The sequence below is a fragment of the Thermobia domestica genome, chromosome 5, assembly GCF_964235325.1.
Source record: "Thermobia domestica chromosome 5, izTheDome1.hap1.1, whole genome shotgun sequence".
NCBI classification, from domain to species: Eukaryota; Metazoa; Arthropoda; class Insecta; order Zygentoma; family Lepismatidae; genus Thermobia; species Thermobia domestica.
The window spans coordinates 115,173,341-115,191,269 of record NC_137458.1 but is presented as its reverse complement, the minus strand read 5'-3'; the positions used below and the strand labels follow the sequence as shown (position 1 = coordinate 115,191,269).

Below are 17,929 nucleotides of genomic sequence, written 5' to 3'. Positions count from 1 at the left end.
GTTCAAGTATCATGTTTCATTTTGACAATAAAATAAATAGTAAAGCTTTTATCTAAGTATTATGATGCAAGCAAAATGTCAAGTAGTGCACTTATATAGATTAGATAAAGACCATGCAAAAAAAAAAAAAATCATCGGAAAGGTTGTTGAATCAGAAAACGAAAACCTGAATTAGGGAAACTAAAATTTTAGGAAAGAGTTAGCTCTAATTTCATTCCTAAGTGCTTCTTGCACTGGATATCCTTTGTTTTCATGAATGTGAATTGTCCCTTAAGTGGTATTGTATCAGCAATACTAAGGTACACTAAAAGAACATGTGAAGTAGGTAACTCGCCAGTGCTGTGCCGTGGTGGGTGCGAGCGGGGCAACGGCCTCGGACGCCGAAGTAAGGGGGCGGAAAATTTGAGGTAAAATGGAAGGAAAAATTGCTCAAAATCAAGGAAAAGCACGGTTTATTTTTGAAATTTTACTCTTTTACTCTTCGTACCAACCATGGTGGTGCTTCCCGGCTGGTCTGTCGACCTCACTCATATATAGGGGGGCGCCGTCGTATACTCTCGCCCCGGGCGCTAATCTTGCACGGCACGGCACTGTAACTCGCTAATGTTGAGAAAGTTCCAGACTCGTTTGTCTGATACCACGAATTTACTTTTAAGTTCTTTCTCAGTTTTCCAAAAAACATTACTAATCTGCTTAACGTAGGACTAGTGTCAAAGGTGTATTTCGGTAGGACTGCAAACGCCTCAGGATACAATGAACCTATGAACACTGTCGCTGAAGTGCTGAAGATTAGACGGTCGTGTTTTTGGACGAGTACGGCTTCCACCCATCCTACAGTGATGGTCTCAATGTGCTATAGTGAAGGAAATCTGCCAGTGTGCATTCTGAAATGTTATTGCGGTTGAATAACAAATGTAATGATTTGAGATACCATAAGATGGCATGATTTACTGTCTGCTTCGCACTGAGGGCTGTCACTTCAGGGAAATTCTAGAAGTAGGGATAGCAGGACAATGCCAGACCACATGTATCTTGGAATGTGCAAGCCTTTTTCAAGCAATGACAAATTTAGCTGCTTCTCTGACCTGCATGGTCGTCTGACGTGTTGCTCATGGAACATGTGTGGAATGTGGTTAGTCGGCACCCTGTTCGTCCCAGTCCTCCAGTAATCAGTGTAAATGTTTGTCGTATCAGACATAATCAACATGCCAAACAATAACTCAGGAATACATTCAACGCTTATTTTATTCGATCATACGAAGTACATACTCTTATTCCAGTACATAGAGGATTCACATCATGTTGCATAAAGGCAGTAGCGTAAGGTGATATTACGAAATGGGGATGCCAAAGTCAGTCACTGGTGCGAGTCGACACAAGGAATCACAATCTAAATCTCATCCCAAATGATGTTCGTGTGTTAAACAAGCCTACCACCTCAGCTGATCTCAGGATCCAAACGAAGTGATAAGTACTTCACAGCCTGAACGGATGCGTCTGCAGTTGGTTTCTAGAAATCTTGATGGTTGCATCATTTCTTTTGTGGGGCAATCCTGAATAAGCAACCCAGATAACTTAAGTGAAGATAGCGAAACTAAGCTTAAATACCAGTACAGGCGTAGTTTTTATTACTTACTATTGTGGTCGCAAGGAGTCGTGAAGACCTACATCTACCCATTTTAGCATCCAATGGAACGCGCTTGCAAGTGTGTCCTAGTCGTCAACCCCCAACTATGAAATGTTGCCAGTGTTGTCTCTCGCGCTTTATAGATAACAATCTGAGGGTACAGTATTGTCGGATTGCTGCTAAGTTTCGTTTTGCTTATTTTTGTTGTTAATGTTATGTCGTTTTATATTTTTGCTATTGTTATTGTTACAGTTTAATTCGAATATTGTTGTGTTCGTGTTCTTTAATGCTGTTTTTTGTCGCTCGTTCGCTATATCTTCTAACTTTGGCAACATTGTTGGTGCACTTCCGTTGTTTCAAGTTTTCTTAAGTGTGCGTTCGGAAGGCACTTAATCGAATTGTACCGAATTCTTCGTCATTTGTAAGGTAAAGCAGTTTTATGATTGGTATAGAATCCAGGCTTCACGAGTTGTTGCGGTCACTATAGAAACTATGTTTGAAGAACTTAAAAAATTGCCGGTAAAGCATTGGCAGTGGCTACTTCCTGTGAAGCGGTTTGAAATGAAAGAAAATGGAGCAAATCTGGACTCTCTACGACAACCCTGTGCAAAATGGCGGCGGGTCAAAATGTAAACAACAACTTAATTTAAAAGTCCATGGCCACTCCTATAAATCGGAAACTATGAGACACATGAGAAAGCAGGAAAAGACGTGTGGTATTAATTTTAAAGTACAACGATTTAAGTTAGAACGTCTTGTTCCAGGGTCCCAGGTGGGTTCCAACTCAAAAGTTTCAAATAGAAAAGGGGATTAAGTAGCATATCGTTTGAAAGCTGTTGTTAAATGAAAGAAGATGGAACAAGTCTACGACAACTCTGTGCAAAATGGCGGCGGTCAAAATGTAAAGAAAAGCTTAATTGAAAAATCTATTGCTACCTTGAATCCAAGATGGCCGCTTAAGAATCTATGTCGAAAGAATAGGCATACCAAACTGCTGAAGCTAGAAAAAAGAAATTTGACATGAATGTTGATCAGTAAGTGACGGAAAGATGCGAAATGTTCTGAAACGCGACAACTTGAGTTCAAAATGCCGCACTACATATCAAACGCATGTTCGCCTCAAACCACTGGTGTTGGAGAAGCGAAATATGGTACTTACGTTTATGATCAAATAGTAGATATCCACAAAATATCAAAGGATATCATCTGTAATCCAATATGGCTGCCAGCATGAAAAATGAGTTTGAATATAAATATACTATTTCTTGGAATATTGTGACCAAACCAACAAAGTTTGTCGCACCTCGATGTACTGAAATGATTTACACATGGTTTGGTCTGCTCGCCAATCTTGTAAATGAACGTTTTTCTTTTTTTCTTTTTTCATTTTCCTTCTTTCTTTCTTTCTTTCTTTTTCTTTCTTTTTTTTGTATATTTGGTATTGCTTGAAATATTGTGATCAAACCAAAGAATGGCGTACAAATGTAACCATCACGAATACGTTACAATAAAGCCCCCAACCTGGCTGGTGCAGCAAGACCTTTATGTATGAACCATGATAAAATTAGAAATATATCCGAAGGTATTCAACTTTTGTTTCGCAGTATGAATAGGAAGTCAGAGTTGTGTGTTCATGCCATATTTTTTATATTCACGTAAATGATATCGAGAGAACAGTGACGAACGTGCATTAGGAACAAAACATATGTGTTGTTACGGAATGAAATATCAGTTGAAGTGAATCGAAATTCAATTGTTCTTTAGTCTTCCTATTGTTTCTAAATACATAATAGAGAAAATAGAGATTTAGATTTGTACTGTTATGAATGACATAGGTTTTAAGCGGCCATCTTGGATTCAAGTGGCCATAGACTTTTCAACTAAGTTTGTGTTTACATCAGGGATGGAGTGGGTTAGTGGATCGGTGGGTCAAGTTTTCTGAGTGGGTCAGTGGGTCGTGGGTCACCGGCATGTGACCCACTGTGACCCACCACCCACTGACCCACTGCAACCCACTACCCACCGTGACCCACTGCGACCCACCATCCACCATGACCCACTCTGATCCACCGACTCACTGTCTCATATAGCATCGCTGCTGAACGGGACGTTAAACTCAAAATTAGCTCAACTGATCTACCGACTCACTGCATTATACACAGCATCTTCTGAACACTGGTGAATTTGTCTACGTTTTACTTTCAAGACCTCCCTTCCCTTTTCATTAGTTTCTGTTTACTTACCTGAGGTGAGTATATCTAAGTGGAAAAAAAAATTAGGCACTTTTGGATATTGATGTTTGTGATTATAATAATAGCAATAGGACTTATACTATTACTTGGCTTTCGAGACACACAGCCTGAATTTTCAGAGGAGCTAACTACTAGAAAAAATATTTTTGAATTACTGTAACATATAAATTGTTATATGAAAACTTGAATGTAACTATGTGTGCCTGATCATCGCGGCCAAATTAAGGAATCAAATTAAATGACTTGTGGTATATAGTTAGGTCTTAATCCAAACTGGGAATATCGCTTTCATTATGACACATATCCTAAGGGGTAGTGGTGATCCAAATTTTAGAGAAATAATTGAGTATCTGCTAGGGATGGGCACGAGCGAGTTCAGTGGTGAGTTTTCTTTGAAACTCGACTCGACTCGATACAGATATTTTTCAACTCGTCTCGAAAAATATCCTCCAACTCGACTCGAATTTGGGTCGAGTCGAGCCAATTCGAGCTAAACCCTATGTGTAGTTCCAAGTACCGTACTCTTTTTAAGTATCCTACATAGACAATACCATTATCTATGATACTACTACAACTTCTTCTTAAATTATATTATTATTATTATTATTATTATTATTATTATTATTATTATTATTATTATTATTATTATTATTATTATTATTATTATTATTATTATTATTATTATTATTATTACAACACCTTCTATAACCATGAAAGGTAGGCAGTTTGTATCTGAATACTGAAAACTAGTTGACTGTAGACTCAGTCTTCGAAAAGTCTTTAGGAGACAAGGACATAGGTCACGAGCTTATGGGTTTGAGTTCCGGAGGAATAAGTATTCCGACTCGAGCCAAAAGTTGTTAAAAGTTACAGGGCGCCGCCCAAAGATGTTCAATACTGCTCGGCCTGGGTTTATGGTTGTCAAGAGCTCGTGCGGCTCGGCTCACAGCTCATTCACTATCTATCCGGACCGAGAAGTGACCCGAGCCAGCAGTTCACCTAATCGAGCTGGCTCGAACCGATGGCTCATCCGAGTCGAACTGAACCGAGCTGATTGTTCACCCAACCGAGCCAACGAGCCAATTCTAGCCATTGACTCAGTTGAGCTGAGTCGAACCGAGCCGATCGACTCGTTTCAACGGAGCTAGCTTGAGCCGATGGCTCATGCCAACCTAGCCGGTTCGAGCCATTGGGTCAATTGAGCCGAGTCGATGGCTTGTCCCAACCGAGCCGATGGCTCATCCCAATCGAGCCGGCTCGAGCAGCTCGCTCAGTTGAAGAGAGCCGAGCCGGTTGACATCCCCCGGGTTGGGCCTCTGCTTGGGCTAAAAAATTCGACCGTGCAAGTCTCAGCCTTGATGGTAACAATTGGTCTTACGACATTTAAGGATGTCTCGTCATAAAAATCTATTGTCGTCTCGCTATCGAGACGAGGCAATACGCACTAAAAGTATCCCACAAGATGCACTAAAAGTACGAGACGAGATGCACCCCTGTCGTGAGCAACACTAAAAGTATTCCGCATTACTGGTGGGTCGTGGGTCAGAGTGTCACGATGGGTGGTGGGTCAAATTTTCATTGACCCACGCCATCTCTGGTTTACACTTTGACCCGCCGTCATTTTGCACAGGATTATCATAGAGTCGAGACTTGTTCCACTTTCTTTCATTTAACAACAACTTTCAAACGATGTGCTACTTATCCCCCTTGCCATTTGAAACTTTTGAGTTGGACCCCACTTGAGATCCTGTGAGGGCCCTGGGGGGGGCAAATTTTTATCCCAAAAAGTGTGCCCTTGAAAATGATGGGATACATGTTCACCGAGCTTTCGATTTACCCAACCGTTTCTGAAAAAATTACCCTGTTCAAACTATTCTGCTAGCTTTGTAGCTTTTACCTTACAAAATATATTGTAACTCACGTTGGGATTCGTCTAGTTATAACATATCAAATGCAAACACAATTGTCTCGTTCGGATCTCAGCGGAGCCACTTCGTGACCCTACCTTGTCAGGTCAGAGAGGTCATTCATTTTTTGCATTAGTATCGTCTGCCCGATTCAACACATACGCCTCCGCAGTACACTGCCTGACATACAACAGACGATCACGTGACACACCACTAACAATAATTATTGTCTAACAATAGTTGGGACATGCACACTCATCCTCAGAGTTACAACTTCACACATTTTACTTGTTCCCGTTATATACATGTATATAGCGTTAGCCCGCAGAATAGCTCCGATTAGTCGTAGAATTAAGGCATATAAATAAAAAAAAGTGCTTTTGATTTTTGTAATGATTCGCATGAGGATTATTATATTGGTTACTTTATTACTCTGACTCCAAAATTATGTTTCTCATCATCAGGGGAGGTGGAATTCCTTTTTCTTTTTAAAAATCCTGACTAACTTGTTTCGTTTATTCACCAAACAATACAATTATAGTACATTCAATTTTACTGCAAATTTCTTAAGTTAATAAATTAATATTTTATTGAGAAAATCAAATTAGTGTCAAATAATTTTAGTAATGTAGTGAGGTAGTTTCAACGTTAAAAAATAAAACGCATGTGTTATTAACATACTTCTTGATATCTATAATTAGCTTATCACCAATTCACCCTTCCCTTAATTTGTTCAATTCGCTATATGAAACTTCTTCTATATATTGTTTTGATATTTGCAAAAAAACAAATTTAGCCATTAACAGAATAAATTATTTCGAACAGTCGAACTTAGTCTAAACATTAGTACACCTTACAGATATTCATAAATTTATTTTTATTTAGAGTTTGTAGTGTAAGTACAACTTAATACTGCATAATATGTTGAAGTTTTCAATATTCACACACAATAACTAAAGTTTGTTATTACAGGTTTACATATCTGTTAAATTAATATAAACAGATTGAGAATAAAAACAATATTACATAGCATTAACATAGTCTAGAATAAATATCTTTTCCATCTTCATCAGTATCGAAAGAAAGAATCTATTTTTCACCTCCTGTGAAATCTTGAAGTGGATAATGATCCTTATATTCTGTTACAATGCGTTCCATGTACTGCAGTTGTTCCCTGTAAATCCACAAAATCGAATATTGAAACGATTTATTTATTCCTTACAAGCAAGGGGCGCGATATCGAGACTCGAATTGCGCAATAAGAGTTACTTATACTGAAAGAGCATCAGGTAGTTAGTAAGTTACCAAATTATTAGCTGCAGTCCGCCAGTAGGGAAAAAGTTATGGGACTGTAAAGTTCAGAGCCTGGCGTACGAAAACCACACAAAACTTAGCATTTGGCTTGTTCCTCTTTGTATTGACAAGAGATAATGAACTCTAACGTATTTCCATCACAGATCATGATGTTTGACATAAGAAAATCTGTATGAGAAGAATTGTCAGTGTTGCCATCCATAGAAATTACAGTGTTGCCAGAATAAGAATACCTCGAAAAGCTTACAAGGAAATAGTACGCGATCGGGAATTTCGTTGCACAATACGGGTTATAAAGTATATTCTGAAAGAGCATCAATCATGAAGTGACCACGTTATTAGCTGCAGTCCGCCAGTAGGGCAAAATTATGGGGCTGCAAAGTGAACATTAGAGTCTATGGCAAACAGAAGGAATAACCTGTTTGTGTGTGCAATAGCAAATGGTATTTGTTTGGTAAGGGGAGATAGCTATGTAAATGACAGTGTTAAGCCACACAATTGATATGAAGAGCAGAAAGTATCGAGTGATCCAAACAAAAACAGTTAGTACAATGTGTACATCGGACGATAGCCAGCGACGCGCAGTGATAACACATTTTTGTGGTAAGGGAGTCAAAACCGTACTGAATTGGTGTCTCGAATGCTTCCGGTGCGATGTCCATGTATCCCGCTTGGATGATATATCACGGCGTTGGATGATATATCACTGACAACACGAACCGAGTTTTACGATTCGCGATGTTCGGCATTTGTGTTGTTTGTCTGTCGGTATGTCTCACGATAAATGCCCAACGAACAAACCGATGCGAACCCGAATGACATTTTTACAGATTTATCGTGAGGTCTACTTTGCGAAGCACCTTCATACTAGTGTTCTCTTGGTAGCTTTTGCACTTCTGTTGAAATAATATTCTGGAATATTAATACAAGTATAACTACTTTGATTCTTACAAACTAAATAACGTATTATGTAAAAACATAGTTCCGTGCGAACCACGAAAACATGATGTCACAAAACACCGCTGTGTTCACTCTTTCATTCGCTGCAAACCAAGCTTTTCGCGGTATTCTTATTCGGGCAACACTGTAATTTCTATGGATGGCAACACTGACAATTCTTCTCATACAGATTTTCTTATGTCAAACATCATGATCTGTGATGGAAATACGTTAGAGTTCATTATCTCTTGTCAATACAAAGAGGAACAAGCCAAATGCTAAGTTTTGTGTGGTTTTCGTACGCCAGGCTCTGAACTTTACAGTCCCATAACTTTTTCCCTACTGGCGGACTGCAGCTAATAATTTGGTAACTTACTAACTACCTGATGCTCTTTCAGTATAAGTAACTCTTACTGCGCAATTCGAGTCTCGATATCGCGCCCCTTGCTTGTTAGTTTTAAAATATACTGCAACATTTATAAATAAGTAGAGATAATTATTGTAACCAAGAATGAAATACTATCACACTACAAACAATAACTGTTTCTACAACAAAAGCAGCAAAAATAACATAACATAACAGTTTAAAATATTATTTTTGAACTAACCCACAAAAAACCAAACATGGTTCATGTAAGAATTTTTGAACAAAACTTTCATGGTTCACTAAAGAAGGGTCTTAGATAACAGAAATGTCCAAAAAGAAGTGTTTTTGAATGAATTGGAAACCCAATGTGATATCTGTGACTCAGCGAGGAACAGACGTAGTTTACTACTTTTATTTAGTATATGAACAATTACTATTTTACCAGAATAATTATTGACCCTTTTAGATACAGGAAAAATCAATATTAGAGAGTTAAATACTTACTTATCATAGGAATATATAAAATATATCCGGAAGCTGAAAGGCACTCGAGAATTCCATGAGCCACATGCAGCTACTGACAAGAAAAGTTGAATAAAATTGCTAAAACCTGAAGAAAAGGAACGAAACAAATCTTGCTACAAAGGTTTATGTGTGGCTTATAAAGTACAATGGGTATTTGTGTAAAACGTTTGAAACTAACTTTATAAGGTCAACAGGAAATCAATGTGACACCTGTGATACACTGGGGATTTGTGGGTTAAATTTATTTCAATCAGCTTACATTTTACCAAATAAATTAATTTGCATTATATAAAATAATACAAGGTGATTTTTCAAAGAGCTGATGGATTTCATCTATTTATATAATTTCTAACTCAAGTCTAATTTTCATAAGGTTTGTGGCAAATGATCAAGGAAGAATTAGAGATTTATTGGACTAAGTTTACTTGTTTAAATTCACTCCGGATAGTTCAGGCAACACCTCAAGACATCAGCAAATATCCATTACAGTATCTTACAATTGGAATAGACTTCTAAATTTTTGAAGCGGGATTAAAGAATGAAAGTAAAATTAAAGTATTAGTGGTAACACGCATAAATATAAAAGTTATTAAATTCTATTATCATTAATCAAACGAAGGAAGGCATATAACGTCTGACTTTTAGAGAAAATGTTAAAAATGTTCGCTTCATTCCTGTAGACAAAGTCAAACGTGCCGTTCCACATTGACGGCTGTCGAACGTAATGTCTCCTGACTAACGATTGCAATTTCAGTTGTGATGTGAGTTCCTGTCACCACGGCATGGTGCGTCCTCAGATCGAGGAGAAGGCACTAGATGTAGAGCTTAACTGCGAATATACTGAATAAGCAGTCTTGGACTGACGACAAGGAGTGGTCTTTCAGCTTGGATGGTTTGGCGCAAGGCTAACACCATCATCCTTTACAAAAAGGCACTTATTCAGAAACATTCACAGAAGCCTCAGACCAGAGTTGGTAACTTGACACGACCTCAACAAAGTAAAATGGACACGAGACTTGGAACATGGAATATAAGAAGTCTTTATAGGGCAGGCACGTCAAAATCCGTAACGAGTGAGTTAGAGAAATACAGGATGGACCTCGTACGAGTTCTGAAAATCAGATGGGAAGAAAGTGGAGCAATGAAATCCGGAAATTTTCATTCTTTTACGAGGAAAGAAATAAAAATCATCAACTAGGAACAGAGTTTTTCGTTTAGAAACGAATAATATCAACAGTTAAACAGGTTTAATTTGTTAATGGTTCTTAAATTACTCTGAAGGGTCGGTGGTGTGATTTTAGATGTACACACCCCAACAGAGATAAGAATGATGATATAAAAGGATATAAAAGACAGATTTTACGAAGAAATAGAACAAGTATTTGACAAAATTCTCGCAATACCATATGGAAATTCTATTAGAAGATTTCAATGAGAAAGTAGGACAAGAGGATATTTTCAAACTGATTTTGGGAATGGAAGTCTGCATAAAGAAAGAAATGACAACGGGGTTAGACTCATGAACTTTGCAACATCCAAAAACCTTATCGTGAAGAATACAAAATTCCCACATCGAGACGTTCATAAATATACCTGGACCACCCAAATGGAAAAACAATCAAATTGATCATGTTTTAGTAGATGAAAGTGGAAAGTCTAGCATTATTCACGTTCGCTCGCTCAGAGGAGCTGGCTGTGACACTGATTAGTACCTGGCAACACTGATAATAAGAAAGATAATATTGTTGAATAAAAGAAATATTCAATATCTGAAAACGGAAAGATTTAATTTAAAGAAATTAGAGGAGATCGAGGTGAAAGAGGAATACGAGATTGAAGTGTCTAATAGGTTCTCGGTTTTAGGTTTGGAGTGTACTAATTTGAGGATACTTGGGTTGAAATTAGAGATAGCATTAAAATTTCAGCAAAAGAAAAATTGGAGCATGTGTAAATACGTAGGAACAAACCATGTTTCGACCAAGAGTGTAATAAATTAGAAGAGAAGAGAAAACAGGCAAAATAAGGTTGGCTACAAAATCCGAACGAAATAACTACACAAAATTTCGTTGACATCAGGCGGGAAAGTTCCAAACCTTTCAAAACAAAGAAACGAACTTTTTGCAAGCTAAAATTAATTAACTTGAAGATAGTACTAAAAGTAAAAACATTCGGGAACATGTATAAGGGCATCAACAAATTTGTTCAATACGTAATGAAAACTAATGTTTGTGGAGAAAGTGAAATTTTCACACCTCAGAATTTACAACAGAACCTTATAGCACCTACCGTACAGCACACAGCAGAACCTTATATTTCAGACCATAACCGAACAGAAGTAGAAATTGCTATAAATAAATTAAAGAAACACAAATCTCCGGGTGTAGACGAAATTCCAGCTGAGTTAATTTTAGTTGGAGAGGGGATTGTGGAAGAAGATAAACTCATTCTACTTATCTCGAACAAGGAGTAATTGCACAAGTGTGGAAAGAATCAATCGTGCTCCAATTCACAAGAAAGAAGACAAAACTGACTGAAATAATTATTGATTGATTTTTCGTCTGTCAACATTCTATAAAATTCTCTCAAACATTCTATTAGTAAGATTGACCCCATACACAGATGAAATTATTGGAGATAATCAGTGTGGATTTAGGTGAAATCGACTATATTTACCATTAGACAAATACTCGAAAAGATGGGAATACAATAGTTTGGTACATCAATTATTTATTGATTTTAGAAAGGTCTTTGATTCGGTTAGCAGGAACACATTGTACACCATTCTTACAGAATTTGGAATACCGAAAAAGCTAGTTACATTAATCAAGATGAGTTTAAGTGAATTTCAAAGTAAAGTTCGAGTAGGAAAATTCTTGTCCACGAACTTTCAAGTCAAGAATGGCCTGAAACAAGGAAATGTGTGGTCGTCATTATTATTCAACTTTGTCCTTGAGGATACTATAAGGAAAATCAAAGATAGCAACAAGGGGCTAGAGGTGAATATTATTCACCAGGTTATAGCATATGCTGATTATGTAAATATAGAGAGAAATGCAGAGGTCTTATTAAATGCCTGTGAGGACGTGGGTTTAGAAGTAACTACAGAGAAAATTAAATACGTGGAAGTTCGCCGGTATCGTAATATTGCAAATTATGGATGCGTCAAAGTATCAATTAAAACTTGACAAAGTAGATACTTTCAACTACTAGGACAAATATTAACAGACTAAGACCATATTCATGAAGAAATTAAATGTTGAATAAAAGGAGGGAGTTCGTGTTAATATTCAGCTCAAAATCTTTTGTGTTCGTGAATTCTGTCGAAGAATTTGAAACTTAAACTATATAAAACGATAATCATGCTTGTTGTGCTGTATGGTTGCGAAACATGGTCACTTACTCTGGGGGAAGAATTCGCACTGAAAGTATTTGAAAAAATCCTAAGGCGAATATTCGGACCCAAGAGGAACGGGAATGGGGAATGGCAGAAACTTCATAACGAGAAAATACATAATTTATACCGTTTACCAAACATTGTTAGGGTCATCAAGTCTAGGAGGCTCAGGTGGGCAGGTCATGTAGCTAGAATGGAAGAAAGTAGAACCCTTTCAAAGTTTTAACTGGAAATCCAATCGGAAAAGGATTACTAGGAAGACCTAGGCGCATATGGAAGGACAATTGTCAGATGGATCTCGCAGAAATAGGAATACAAAGTAGAAATATTATCCAGTTGGCTAAGAACAGAAGTGAATGGAGAGCTTTTGTGAATGCTGCATTGAATTTTCGGGTTCCTAGTCCATAGAAGTAATTATTTAGTTAGGGTCTATGTATTGCTTCAACATTTTCAAGATTGTTTGGTTGTTTCTGTACACACGTCCCTTCAAGTAGTCAATAGAAAGAAGTCAGATGTGATCAAACCCGGAGAACTTGAGGCCACAACTCCTTTGAAGTAACTGCATGGTTTTCTTTTCTTTTTTAAACTTTAATCAAGACCATACTGTAATGTGATACCACTTATATAGGTTACGTTACGTTTTCGAAAAATCACTAATTCAGATTAGACTTCTGTAATTACTCTAATATCATTAACTCATACCACAAGTTGTGTACGCCTTCATACATTTATTTATTCCGTACTCTCTTGATACAATTCCTCAACTCAACTTACTACTGAACCCTATCATTATTTTAGATACTTCCGATAAGTATTCAATTCTTCCACAAAAACATTCAGCTTATTATATCATCTTATATCACAACTTCGTAACTATTAAACAACATACATTCTTCATTTTAAATCAATAATTATTCATTTGTCTTTTAACAAATAAATTCTGTGGCACTCTAAACAAGGTCTTTCTTGCCATTGTACATTTCCGATCCACTTATTGTTTATTTCTACCACCTACAACATTCTCCCCGCTTTTTTCTTTTTTTCTTCGTAATCTTCTCTTTGGGTTTTTGTTCCTCTTGCTATCAGTCTATCTGCTTGTAACTTAAATCTGTCAATCAACCTTTCATCATCTCCTTTTTCTTCTTTGCCTTTTTCAATTTCCTTTCGGTCTCCTTCTTCCTCCATCGACTCGGTTCGTTCCCTGTTCAATCCTCTTCTCACCATTTTGTTATGCTTGTCTTCCAATTTATCTTCTGTGCTCATATTTTTCTTAGTTTCTTCTTGTTTATTGGAATTCATTTTTTCTAGTGCATCTACCTCTTCTAACTTCGTAAAACACTCATCTTTTCCTTCTGATTTGCCTGTCCTCATATCATAGGTCCTCTTAGCACGTACATCTTCTTTTTCAATATCTTTTTTGTCTTTTCCTACAGTTATTATACTGTTTACATATATATGCTTGTATTGGTTGTGATTAAAATTCGTATCACTGTTCAATCGACTTTCACTTTGGTCTTCATCTTTTCGTAGCTGTACTTCATCCGGGTTGTACTCATAGTGTCGTGATCCCCATATATTTCCTCTGATCCTCCGCATACTATCTGAATTTGTCTACCTTCCTCTATATTTAATCTTGGCTCTGTCTTGACTCTCATAGTAAGAATTCAGCATGAAATCATCCATTGAAGTAAGATTTTGTTCTTTTTCTTCTTCATCATTGGCTATCAAACCATCTAACGCTTGTTGGAAATCTTCCATAATAAAAGTGTGCTTATCTTCCTTCTCTGGCATCTGATTAAGTCTTCTTTTGTTAACGTTCCTCTCTCTTTCAGGACAACATCTGGCGAAATGGTGATATTCATTACAATTCCTACATTGTACATCTCTCGCTGGACATTGGCACGTTACATGTTTTCCACAAGCTACACATCCATAGTTCTGCCTTATGGACTTTCTGGCAAAATTGGTGTTATATTGAACCGTTCGATTTGTTGTTGGGCGCGGTGGTTCTAATCTTGAACCCAGAAGATGATTGGTTGTTGTTTTTAGTTGCCCTAACCTCGTATCAGTTCCATAAAATATTGTGACTTCTTTTTCTAATAATTCAATTTGATTGGCAATATCTATAGCTGTGCTCATGGTTAATTCTTTGATAGACTTCATCTTCTTCCGAGCGACCTCGCTTGCTGTTCCGGAAACTATCTGCTCTCTCAGAGCGTCCTCTCTGAATTGTCAGAATTTACACCGGTTGGCCTTTGAAGTAACTCTGTGGTTTTCTTTTCTTTTTTTCAAACTTTAATCAAGACCATACTGTAATGTAATGCATGGCATGTATGTTGCCCCATCTTGTTGGATATAATCCTGTGCGAGTTCGATATCGACTAACCTTTGAACGAATTTCATTAACGAGGTTGCGATCTACCGTAGAAAACTCAAATCAACACACGATATCAAGGCGTAAGGTACACTGATGGACATTTGAGGCTTTATGTAGAGTAGTTCTGACGCATGATTAGTGCCACTTAAAGAGTTCGACTAACGTAGGTTTCCGGCAGTAGACAGGCCTTTAGTGTGATGCTAATCATACGTCAAAACGATTATGCATAAGACCGTTGTTGTTTTTCTTGATGTGTTGCTACAGGTATACTACTGGGGATGGATTTAAATTAGAAAAGATACTCCTATAAATCTCCCATCTTGGCCATGTCATCAACCGTATGAAAATTGAACTTCAGTTAGAAATTCTATAAACAAATGAAATCCGTCAGTTCTACCAAAAAGCAAAAAAAAAAAAAAAAAAAAAAAAATCATCCTGTACATTTACTGAGAATCAGTATTGCCATGAACAAATTTTTCGCTTATGGAATTCGTTATATCACATATTTTAAATTTATTCTAAAATATAATTATCTTATCGTAAGTATGAAAGACTGGGTCCGATTGTAGGTGTTAGCTCATGTGGTTTGGTCTCGATGCCAAGCTGTAGGTCCATGCCTCGATGCTGGAAAAAACGTAAACTCCGAACCAACCAATCAATCAATGAGTTTTGAACTACAGGGTGCGGCACGTAAAACCGGCCCGTCGTAATATTCTGGTATATTGTGTTTTTGGCAACACTTAAATAATCTACCTTCCTACCAAGAGATGGCGTGTCGAGGTCGGGTCGACTTACGTGACCTGCAGCAGTCACGTGCAGCCGCAGCCAGTGAAACTTGTCGAAACCAGTTGAGAAAAAGGCCTCGTTGTGTTAAGCCGGGTGAGTGTCAGTGTGTGATAATGCCGTATTCGATACCCGAGCGTGTTGCCATTGTTGAAGGGTTCATTCTCACTGGATCTTTTGTGAAAACAAAGAATTTGTTTCGGGAGAAATTTTCAGGACGTTCTGTGCCAGCAAAAAGCACCATTCAGGAATTGATTGAAAAATGGCGGCGTACAGGATCGGTTAAAATATGCTCCCAGGAACAGACGACCATCTGTCTGCACACCTGAATTAAAGATGCAGGTGGAGGAGATAATGACAAGAAGTCCTCGAAAGTCAACCAGGAGATTGAGTCAACAGGTTCATGCGAGTGAGAGAAGTTGCAGACGTGTTTTAAGGGGACTGAAGTTAAAACCGTACCGGATAAGTGTTGTGCAAGAACTGAAGGAGCCTGACCTGCAGAAGAGGGTGCATTTCTGTTCATGGCTGTTGAGCAATGTTGCCAGTGGTTTCTTGGATCCACTAATGCTCATCATGAGTGACGAGGCGTGGTTCCACCTGTCTGGGTACGTAAATTCCCAAAACAACCGGTATTGGTCGACAGAAAATCAGGGGCGTCATTTAGGGGGGGCAGGGAGGGGCATTTGCCCCCCCTGAGTTTGAGATGTATATAGATTTTATCAATAGAGTAGTAGTAAATCAGTGAAAAACGCGAAATTTTACTTATATCAAGGGGTCTTGCCCCCCCCAAGCAAAGTCTGAAATGACGCTCCTGCAGAAAATCCACACGCAATCCACCAGGTACCCTTGCATGATGAGAAGATTGGTGTTTGGTGTGCCATTTCCGCCACACGCGTTATTGGGCCCATATTCTTTGAGACGACAGTGAACAGTGACGTGTATATGGGAATCCTGGAGGAGTTTTATACACACTTGACCGAAGAGGAGCGTCAGTTATGTTACTTTCAGCAGGACGGTGCAACATGCCACACATCAGCTGCATCATTGTCCCTTGTACATGAGATGTTTACACCAGAGAGGACAATCAGGAAAGGCTTGTGGCCTCCTCGGTCACCAGACTTGTACACGTGGGACTGTTAAATGGAAGAGTATACGAAACAAATCCACACACAATTGAAGAACTCAAGACCAGGATCCGGAATGTCACCAATAGCATTACAACACAAGAACTGACAAGGGTATATATGAATCTCCTCAATCGTGCTCACATGTGTGTTGAAGTGGGCGGAGGACACTTTCAGCACCTGCTGTGAAGGCTGCTGTGAAGGCAGGGGCGGATCCAGAGGGGGGCGATCGGGGCGATCGCCCCCCCACAAGAGAAAACTTTCTTATTTTATATATAAATAAACCCATCCATAACAAGTTTGGAGCTCTTAAAAGTAGCAGTATTACCGCCGACCACCCCCCCAGAAGTCCGTCCTGGATTTGCCCCTGTGTGAAGGTGAGTAGTCATATTCAATACATTACATTTCATTTATGTGTTGTAGTTAATCATATTCAATACATTACATTTTATTTTATGTGTTCACTTTACGGGCCGGTTTTACGTGCCGCACCCTGTATAAGCAAGCATTATTTTACTATAGCAAGGAAGCAAAAGCAGCATATAGTAAATTAATAATAATTAGTAATGTCTAGCTACAAGTAGTCTCGTATATCTACAATTAATTAGCTTAGTGTGTGACGTGTGATGAGCACAGCAGCTTCTATAGCTGCTGTTTCTAATTTTCGTTCAAATAACTCCCAAATTCTTTCATAATGTTGAATAAATACAGAAAATATTCAATTGTATCCGGGGCTGCCCACAGCTTCCATGGACTCCATCATTGCTAATTCCGTTTGCATGAAAATAGCAATGTAACAATTGAAAAGTCGCTAAACATGTGTATTATTCAATAGACTAAACATTATTCTTTCATCGATAGGTATTCGGAAAGTCGTTAAATCCATATTCAAAAAATGATTTTATTTAATTCAGTTCCTAGAGAAGCTATGATTATTTTTCCGCTGTCGGGAACTTCAAACTTTAAAAAATTAAAATTGAATGAAGAAAAAAATCATTCAGTTTTACGTCCTTCAGTCATGCCGGCCAGTCCAAACGAGACGGTGATGATGAGAAATGAATGTAATGGTGAATAAAAAAGTGGGAGGAAACGGGAGAACCCCGAGAAAACCCACTCACACGGTGTTTGTCCACCACAAAATCTACTTGGCGCGAGCTGGGATCGAACAAGGGACTCCACGCACCAGAGGTGAACGCTCTACCACTGAGGCACCGCGGTCCCCAATTGAATGAAGAAAACTTAAGGAAATGTATTTTTACGGTTTTTTCAAATGCCCGGACCCCAAAATTTGTCAATGTTTAGTCTCCTTATGGACATCCC

General features: G+C 38.1%; 1 protein-coding gene across 2 annotated transcripts in view; it reads right to left on the bottom strand.

The window, feature by feature from the left end:
• Window positions 1-6,400: 6,400 nt before the first annotated feature.
• Window positions 6,401-17,929, bottom strand: part of LOC145686052 (2-oxoisovalerate dehydrogenase subunit alpha, mitochondrial-like) — a 52,281-nt gene continuing 40,752 nt past the window's right edge. The window contains exon 8 of one of the 2 annotated variants that reach the window (XM_081758938.1): window positions 6,401-6,960. In XM_081758938.1, coding sequence (XP_081615064.1) covers window positions 6,876-6,960 — 85 coding nt within the window. In that variant the 3' untranslated portion in view covers window positions 6,401-6,875. The remainder of the gene's footprint in view (window positions 6,961-17,929) is intronic. The other variant, XM_081758937.1, reaches the window with a different exon arrangement.